The 10359-nt window shown below is 31.2% G+C and overlaps 1 protein-coding gene across 1 annotated transcript; it reads right to left on the bottom strand.

Moving 5' to 3' along the window:
- On the bottom strand, nt 1-7016 carry LOC109862476. Its single transcript, XM_020442543.1, has 7 exons — nt 6908-7016; nt 4746-4966; nt 4464-4631; nt 2775-2856; nt 1896-2691; nt 869-1369; nt 1-194 (listed from the first exon to the last, which is right to left on the bottom strand). Exons 1-7 carry the CDS (start codon nt 6987-6989, stop codon nt 23-25), a joined length of 2022 nt encoding a protein of 673 aa, XP_020298132.1. The 5' UTR covers nt 6990-7016; the 3' UTR covers nt 1-22.
- Nucleotides 7017-10359: the final 3343 nt, after the last annotated feature.

Here is a 10359-nt window from a genome sequence, read left to right as displayed (position 1 = left end):
TGTTTATTTCAAAAAACATGCATTACCTCCACGACATTCTGTTATCGTGGCGCTGATGATATCCAGCTCTTCTATATATACACGAATTTTTTCTATATCTGCTATTTTTTTCCATATAACTTCTTTCACGATCATTACTACATTTGCGATAATTTGATCCTCTATTTTTATCAAAAGTAGAACGGGAAGAAGATCTGTAATAATATGAATGGATATATTTTTGCAACAAATTTAAAAAGGTTACAAGCATTTTTGTAATTTTGTTTTATATTGCTCTAATAGCATAGCAATGTATAAAAAAAATTATAAATAGCAACTAAAAAACTAGCTTAGCTCATACAATTATTACGATTTTATGTTAAGATAGATCGTTATCATACTCGGATCTTTTTATAAATTTTATTGTTGTTTCTTTCACCAACTTTTTCCACAATAATTGCAATTTTTTCAGTGTAATCCCTTACGAAAAAGAACTATTGCCGATTACATATAAATAAAGTCAGTAATATAAGTATTACTGACAATCACATAAGAATATTATTAGATATTACAGGAATCACTGAGAATATTACTGGCAATTACACAGAATGCCAGTAATTTTTTCGTACCACTGCCGCAATATATTACCGCCAGTAATTCTTTTTCGTAAGGGAATACTATATATATAATTATTATATTTATATATTATAATTTATATATTATACTAATGTATTATATCAATTTAGTCATATATTATAACAATAGATATATCAATATATATTGTTTTAAAATCTTCGAATTAAAAAAGAATTGTACCCGAACATCTGGTGTTAGCTTGTTGCCATTTCCTTATCTCTTTTTATTTAAATATATATTGTTTTTTGCTTACCTTGAACGACTGTAATAACGTAGATAAGATCTCGATCTAGATCGGAATGATCTAGAACGTGAACGTGAATGCCTTGATCTAGATGTAAACGAGTGTGACGATCTACTGTTGCTCGTCGAGCTGACGACGGAGCTACGTCTACGGCTTAATTTTCTTCTTCTGCGATATCGACTATTTGAGAAGCTCCTGCTTCTAGTTCCGCTCCTACTACTTCTATTCTTGCTCCTACTACTCCTGCTGCTACTCCTGCTTCTAGTACTTTTGCTGCTACTCCTGCTTCTAGTACTTTTGCTGCTACTTCTGCTATTATTACTGCTACTACTCCTGCTGCTACTTCTGCTTCTAGTTGCACTCCTAATCTTACTTCTTTTTATATTATTTCTGCTTTTGTCTTTTGACTTGTATCTACTTAAGCTTCTGGAACGCCTAATGGTTTCTTCCAATATTTCTATGCTTTTTTCTCGATTGCAATCATTTTTACTATCGTGTGTGTTTTCTTTTCTATAAGATATTACGCATTTAATATAATAAGTACAGAATGCAAAAGTTTATAAATTTTATAGTAAAATTTCTCATAAAATGTCATAATAAAACCCACATTAAAGAGGACCAGTCTTTTTGCGTTAATCGTAAGTTATTGTTGAATACACATATCATCACTTAACATAAAATTTCGAGTTTATTTCCGTTGTTAAGATAACTGGTCCGCTTTAATTAAAAGATATTCAATGTACTCACAATCAGAGTAAGAAATAAGTTAAGCCAGTACTTTTTTGCTTGCTGGATTGCTTGCGTGCTTTTTTGCTGACAAACCAAAAGCCTTAGATTATTATATAACTTAAGATTATATCCTGACTCTCGCAGTGAAGTAGCACAGAACTACACAAAAAATAGCACGAAAATCCAGCAGAGCAGCCAGTATGCAAGCAATCCAGCAAGCAAACATATCGTAGTTTTATTAGCACGCTGATTTTATACATAAACATATATGTGCGTTCATACACGCATATGCATATGCATATCTTACCTTTCTTCTTTTTTGTCTTTTGTGTCATTTACTGCTTTTGTAGAAAGTTCAAAAAGTGTTTCATATGTCTGTACTTTCTTTTCGCAAGTAATTGGCTTTAATTCACTTTGTTTTAATTCTGATATATTTTTTGTAACTGAAAGTATTATTCTTTCTGACCAAATTGGATTAAGCGGATCAATAGGATTGTCAATTGGTTCTGTTGTAGTATAAGCATGATAGACATCTATTAATATTGTGCGCTGTGAAGAATCTATTTTACCATCATCACCTCGTCTATTTCGATATTCAGATAAATTCAATTTTTTACGAGGTTTTGTCGCTTGCTCTTGTGCATGTTCAACATTTGGTTTATTTACATTTTGAATTAATTTACATTCACTAGTCGCTATATTTGTGTTAGAGTGAGATAAAACTGCTGGAATTGTGTCCGGCAGTTTTTTTAGTACAGAAATCATAGCTGGCTGTGTATTTCCATGTAAATGAGAATTATATGCTTCAGCTCGATCTTTTTTTATCTTTGCCAAAGCTGATGTAATCTTATCTATATTATTAATAGATATGTTGTTTACTGCACCAGATTCTTTTGTCGTTTTAGAACACTGCTTTTTTTTGGACAAATTATCTGTTGCTTGAATATGATTGAATAAAGTTAATACTGGTTTCTTGTTCGTACTAGATATATTAGATTTCAGATTACTATCAGTTTTTGAACTGCTCTTATGAAAACATTCCATGGTACTACATAATACCTTTTGATACTTTGACTTCAATAGAGATACTTGTTTTGTAGATTCTGTAGAAAATATATATCGACAAATGTTATTGTTTTTACAATTAAAATTTTTCTTTTTAAGATTACATTTGTTGTTAATTTACCGGCATTAGAATTTCTCGCAGCATAGCCAGCGTAATTGTGATCTGACAAGACATTTGATGCTGATACAGAAACATCGTAAATCTTAAAAAAAAAGTAAAGTACAAATTACTGGATTTATTTATGTAAAAATATTGAAAAAAAGTTTGAAATGAATAGTCAATATTTAAGTTTTATACATTCTTTATATATATACATATACAAAATATGGTAAATATTGACAATAACGGACCACCTTCCGATCAACTTGAGCTTCACATATGTTGTCAAGGACATTGTCCTGAGTGACATGCAAAAGATTTTAGCCGTCGCTCATTGTTTATAAAAAAGTTACAAACAAAAAAAGTAATCATAAATAAATTTTTTTTAACATTATGGACATTTTCTTCACGTTGTAAGCGTGTAGGCAGGGGGGCTACGCCCCTCCCCTGCACTTCCCTGAGCTTATCATGTTTTGCATGCATATTACCTTCTGTTTATGATGTTTTATTTTTGAATATTACATATATATAACCTTGCATAAAATAATTCTTTATTTTTTTTCGAGAGAGGAGCAGGGGGAGAGGCGTAGCCCCCCCCTGCCTACACACTTACAACATGAAGAAAATATACATAATGTCAAAAAAAAAATTTATTTATGAAACTTTTTTTGTTTGTAACTTTTTTATAAACAATGAGCGACGGCTAAAATCTTTTGCATGTCACTCAGGACAATGTCCTTGACAATATATGTGAAGCTCAAATAGATCGGAGGTTGACCTGTTATTATCAATAATAATAACTTTTTAATAAACAACGAGCGACGGCTAAAATTTTTTGCATGTCACTCAGGACAATATCCTTGATAACATATGTGAAGCTCAAGTTGATCGGAAGGTGGTCCGTTATTGTCAATATTTACCCAAAATATATAAAAAAAGATCGGGATCCCGGAATATTTGGAAAGGATTGAGTTTTTGAAAACAAACGTTTTATATGTTTCATATAAAAGTTGTAGAGATTTAAGTGGCATCTGATATTTGATACTTTCGCGATATGTTGTATCAACATTCAAAAATATTTTTCGGGTTTGAATCACGTTAGTGATTTTTACACCGACGTTTCGTGAACATTTCAGCTCACTTCATCAAGGTTTCAAGACCAGTTTGATACTGAGAATAGATGTCTCTTTTTAAAGACAGGTGTCCCTTTTATATTTAAATGGCATGTTAGATAACAAATGTTAAACAGCATTGTTAAGATCATAAAAACTTAAAAATTTTTTAGTGAAAATCTATTTTTCACATATTCTTGAAGCTGATTTCAAGAGCTTTTAAAAACAAAGTTATTTTTTATTAAATACTTTTCGAGTGAGAAAATGTATTTATGAGATCTGAAAGTCAACTTGCAGCATAGGCGCGCGTGCAGTCAGATACCCTCGCGTGTTATAAGAAAAAATAGCAACGGCTGAACTCAGTTACAGGAACGTGCAACTAAACTTAAAGATTTTTATTAAAAAATTTTAAAATAATTTTTGTGATCCTAACAATGCTGTCCAAAGTCATACTAATATTGCAACGTAACGCTAGTTAAAACCTTACAATTTTTATATAGAACTTTTTTTCCAAAAACTCCATTTTTTCTATTTATTCCAAGGTTTCGACTTTTTTTATACATCCTATATATATATATATTATAGTTAGAAAATTTACCATGGGATTCATTTTCATATCTGCAGAAGTTCCAGCTTCAGTTTTTGTTATATCACTATTTTCATGATTTCTCTGTGACACAGATGATGTTACCGACATAGTTTTAATAGATGATGGTATAGATGTATAGACTGTTTTAGTAGAAATTTTTCTTGTATTTCCTAATGCCTAAAATTAAAAAATACAATAACGTTATACAGTTTATTGTTGCACATCATCTTAATACATAAATTAATAAAATTTAAAATTTAATGTTTTTTTAATCTTAATACTTTCTTTTACCGTTTCTTTGTTTAAAATTGCGCCTTTTTTCTTTTGGAGGTTTTTGTGATTATACACAGTTTGTAAAATTGATGCATTTTTCATATTGTTTTTATCTGCAGCATGTTTAATCTGTGATAGTTTGGTTGATTTTGCAATAGATATAGACTTACGTTTACCCACACATTTGTTGAACAATTCAAATTGTTCTAACAAACTGTTTTCATCATCAGCTTTCAATACTAGTGTAAAAAATAAACATTAGGATATAATCTCTACTCATATACATATGTGTACTTTTTAATTTGTTTATATTACTCTAAATCATTAAAGTGTAATGTTAGGAACCAAAATTTACAAACATAAGAAACGCTTCAGTGAGTAAATCTCTTGCCATTTTTGCAGAAAGCAAAAACTTAATTAAGCGCAAAGTTTTCTATGTTACTTTTCTATGGTTATTATTTGAAGATCATGTTATCATTCATTGTAACTTCTGCCACAACATTGCATTAACAAAAATATGTAGTTCCATTTAAGGTTGTATTCAGGGTAAGATAAAAGATATGCCAGATTATTCGAAATTTGCCAGTCAGTAGATAATATTAAAAAAAGAAATTATGCAAAATTTCAGCTTCTTTGCGAGCCTTGTTAAAAAGTTAGTACGATTTTAATTTAACACGAGTTCTTATGGGATTTCACGATATTCTGATATAAATTACAAAATAAACTGTAGATGTAGATATGCCATAATTTTGAAACTTTTTGCAGTTGTTAATAAATATCTTAAAAACAAATTCCACTTGAAAAAATACTCATTTCGAGAATATCACATAAAATATAAATTTATATTTTGTTACAATTAATAAAAATATATATTTAATATACATAAAACAATTATATTTGTAATTTTATACATCATTTGTTACGTTTTAATAACCTTTTATGATTAATATATTTCCAGTTTTTCATTTATCTTACATTGCACGTAGGGTATAATTCTACTCAAAAATATCAAAAGTGAACATCAAAAGGGGACAAAATATACGTAAAAACTTTTCCGTAGTTATTAAAAGTATAATAAATAGTTTTTGTAACTTATTTTAGTACAAATAATACTATTCCAGCAAACAATTATTATCTAAATATTAAAATAGGTTCGGTTTACGCTATGTTTCTTAAACTTTTGACTGAGATCTTACCCTGAATACAACCTTAAAACAAATCAGTGACCTTGACATCTCGCAAAATATTGCCTCTAGAGAAACTGATCAGCAATAATAATATTTGTCTCTATATACGTCTTAATTAAAAAAAAATAAAAAAAAATAAAAAAAATAAAAAAAAATGAAAAAAAAAGAGAGAGAGAGAGAGAGAAAAAAACAGAAAAGCCAATTTACAGAAAACGATAATTTTTGTGCTCATAAAATCACGTTGACGGTTGAAAGACACGTAAATAATATCAACATAAGAAATTATTTCGAGACACAAATCCTAATATAAATATTTAGATTTTCATAGGTTTTTGAGTCATAAACGTTTAAAAATAGTATAAACTAGAAGATAGCAGTTTGTGCAATCAAGTACAATGCACTATGTAACAGTGACACAATGTTCTTACTACTTTGAACACTACTTAATATTTAGATAATTGTGCAAGTTATATTATTAAAAAAAATTAAATTATATTTAAATACATATACTGAAATTAATAATGCATGTGGAAATAATAATTTTATAAAAATTCTTGCAGAAGTAAGCACAATTGACAAAATGTCTTTAAAAAGTATGTCATATGAAATTAACACATAATATTAATAGCAAAACAGTAATAGTATGCACTAGATTCATATAATTTTAATAATTTATTATATTTCATATTCTGCAAAAATTTGCTAAAATTGTTGTATTATATACTAGTAATTATATGTATGTCATTGTATATTTAAATATAATTTAACGAGAGAGAGAGAGAGAGAGAGAAAGAGAATAATCAATAAAATATACCTTTACTGTAATTTTCTTAAATATTAAGTAGATACCAAAATTTAGTCTCAACATTTTAAAATTCTTAAAATTTTAGTATTAGAATTTCTACTTCAAAATTATGTGTGTTTAGTCATGCAGAAACATCTTATGTGTGTGTATTATGTATATGCAAATTAATTACTTATTAACTTATTTACCAGGAAGTTCTTTATCCTCTTCTTGCTTAACTTGTATAATTATATTTTCTTTCTTTTGGCTTTCATTTTCTTTTGATTTCATAATTTGTTTAATTTGTGCTCCTTTTTCTTTATCTTTTATTTGAAATGACAGACTAACTGAATTATTAATTTTTGGCTTTTTTGTAGTAATTTGTGTTATTTCAGATAAATCTTCTTTCTTAACAAAAGCTATAAAAATTGTTTTTAATAGATAGGACATTAAAAAAAAAATTAATTTAATATTTTTACAAACCTGTTATTTTCTTCTTTTCTTTTAGCTGGGATAGAGAGTGTTTGTTTTGTGTCTCTTTCTTATAGTTATTACATATTGATGTATCATTTTCTATAAAAAATGTTGTTGGTGCTAATGTCAATGGTATATCAATAGTCTTTGTATCTCTCCAATCATTCCACCAAGTAGAATGCAACGACTAAATGTTAGAAATAAAGAAGCTTTATTTATTAGAATCTATTGATAGATTAATCAGCTTGTCACAATTTTCCTATTACTAAAGTTTTATGAAATATTGTTATTAAAAATATTATGAAAATTGTTATTTAAAAATAGAAAGGCAATTAAGAGTACAAAAGTAGAAATAATAAAAGAAAAAAAATTACTTTCTTAAGTATCCAGTATTATACTTTTAATTTCTATTAATTGCAAGCAAAAGTACTGATAATCTATATAATAGATTCATACAAACATACACACATATATACACATGCACACTCACACATATATATGGTTCATTATATATACCTCAGGAAGTGTATCATCTAGCTCATATGGAAGTATATCTCCTAGTTCAGGAAAAAGCTTAGGAAAAAATAGTTCATTTTGATGAGATGAAAATTCCTGACAGAGTTTATTGGGTGCTAGTTCCATAATACAATCCCAGATAGAAATACTTTCCAAGATCTATAATAATAAAAGAACAAACTTAATCAACATGTTAATTGAAAATTATTAACAAAGTATCAAGAAATTTGAACACTCAGCAGAATAAGCCATGTGGTTGTTTTCAGGTTATGTTCGCAAAGCGGTATGGAACACGAACACGTGTACTGTTCGCGAAAGCACATTCAACGCCTGCCGTTTTTACACATATGAACCGACTAGATATGTGATATACGCACATAGTTTGCACTAAAAATGTTGTACTAACATACTGTACTACAGAATACTGCACTGACTATATTACATCAGATCTTAAACCAGATGTGGGATATGTAGATGCAATGATTATCCGCACAATTATCGTTATTCTTTTCACATAAAAAACTTTTCATACTCACATTTATAGTCACATTTACTAATTTATACAATCTGATGTCAGAAACACGTTATAATCACGAATAAATGGATAAACGCAAATATATATTTGTAAAATACTATACGACCACGTGGATTCTTTTTCAAGGCACGCGCATGGAAGAAAAGCGTCTGCCATGTTGCATAAGGTCTGTTCTACAATAAAGGCCATTAAAGGGTCGTCTATAATAAGAGTAGGCAGTATAGAGTAAAGCCTGTTCTACAATAAGAGCCGTCTACAATGGAGAGTTGTAGGCCGTAACAGTAAGAAATTGACAAATCACAATCGATTATTCTTCTGTACTTTGTCTATGATTGGTCAATTTCTTACTATTACGGCCTACAACTCTCCATTGAAGACGGCTCTTATTAACAGAAGAATAATCGATTGTGATTTGTCAATTTCTTACTGTTACGGCCTACAACTCTCCATTGTAGACGGCTCTTTACAATGGAAAGTTGTAGGCCGTAATAGTAAGAAATTGACCAATCACAGACAAAGTACAGAAGAATAATCGATTGTGATTTGTCAATTTCTTACTGTTACGACCTACAACTCTCCATTGTAGACGACCCTATACAGTCCTAAGCCGTAAGTCGTAAGAAATTGACCAATCACAATCGATTATTCTTCTGCAATTGATCTGTGATTGGTCAATTTCTTACGACTTACAGCTTACGACAGTATTGTAGAACAGGCCTACGGCCTGGTTTATACGGGCAATAACTGTTAACTTATGCCGGAACTGGTAGAGTTTAACTATAGAATTTCAATACTTCTGTTTATACGCATTCGGCAATTTTGGCTGCTTTCTTTTTAGGAGACACAGTCGACACATTCGACACAAAGCGTCACATGTCGCTTTCCATTTGTAATTGTGATCGACCTTAAGGCCTGGTTTATACAAGCAATAACTGTTAACTTATGCCGGAACCGGTAGAGTTTAACTATAGAATTTCAATACTTCTGTTTATACGCATTTGGCAATTTTGTATAAACAGAAGCATTGAAATCCTATAGTTAAACTCTACCGGTTCCGGCATAAGTTAACATCTTCTTCTTCTTCTTTGCTAATATGGCGCCGACCCCCGAGGGGTTTAGGTAATGGCAGCCGTGGCTAGTCGCGTATCTTCGCAATGAGAGGCACGAGGCCCGAGAAAGGGAGACGCACGAAGTCCAAATATGGGCATAGATGGTCGAGCGTCATTATGCGCAGGCGCATCTACCAAGTGAGTGCGAGCGAGACAAAGCATTAGAAAGTAAGAGAAAGAACGCGAGAAAAAGAAATGCGCAAGCGTGCTTGAATGTTCACCGCATGCGCACAAAGCAGCTGGAGAGAGAGGCTACTATATTGGCTGCTTTCCTTTTAGGAGACACAGTCGACACAAGTCGACACAAGAGTCATTCTGTCTTTGTTCAGTATTCAGTGAGAAACAAAGACAGAATGACTTTTGTGTCGACTTGTGTCAACTCCTAAAAGGAAAGCACCCATTGTCTGCACCGTAACCATATATATAATACTCCTATATTGCTAGTCGCGTATCTTCGCAATGAGAGGCACGAGGCCCGAGAAAGGGAGACGCACGAAGTCCAAATATGGGCATAGATAGTCGAGCGTCATTATGCGCAGGCGCGTCTACTAAGCGAGTGCGAGCGAGATAAAGCATTGGAAAGAACGCGAGAAAGAGAAATGCTCAAACGTGCTTGAATGTTCACCGCATGCGCACAAAGCAGCTAGAGAGAGAGGCTACTATGGGTGTTTACGATAACTCAAGTTCGAGTTAGTTTTACTAGGACCGAAAATTTTGTAGACATGACCATCTGTAATCCGCATGATTCATGACAACTTAACTCAGCGCTGTCTTGTATCGCTTGAGTTGAGTTAACTGTGGTTAGCTGGTACACAGCGCGTCAAAAATTCGCGAAGTAGGCGCGGACATCTAAGGACAAAAAGAGCGGTTTTTCTTAGAGATAAATACCGCGACACAGTTGTGGATAAACGATTGCTACTAGTTAGCTGGTACAGTGCTCGTTGGTGCTATTTATTCCTAAGAGAAACCGCTTCTTTTGCCTCTAGACCCTCGCGTCTACTCCGCGAATTTTTGACGCGTTGTGTAC

Source organism: Pseudomyrmex gracilis, unplaced genomic scaffold (genome assembly GCF_002006095.1).
Source record: "Pseudomyrmex gracilis isolate BER0280 unplaced genomic scaffold, ASM200609v1 scaffold_1827, whole genome shotgun sequence".
In the NCBI taxonomy this organism is placed as follows: Eukaryota; Metazoa; Arthropoda; class Insecta; order Hymenoptera; family Formicidae; genus Pseudomyrmex; species Pseudomyrmex gracilis.
This window is presented reverse-complemented; position numbering and strand designations above follow the sequence as displayed.

Bases quoted from the DNA above. Each gene is read 5' to 3' on its own strand.
- LOC109862476 (XM_020442543.1), bottom strand. From the start codon at position 6,989: ATGAAATCAAAAGAAAATGAAAGCCAAAAGAAAGAAAATATAATTATA. The intron at 4,632-4,745 runs GTAAAAGAAAGT...TTTTAATTTTAG, and splicing joins CAATTTTAAACAAAGAAACG to GCATTAGGAAATACAAGAAA. The intron at 2,857-4,463 runs GTAAATTTTCTA...TTTTTTTTTAAG, and splicing joins ATATGAAAATGAATCCCATG to ATTTACGATGTTTCTGTATC.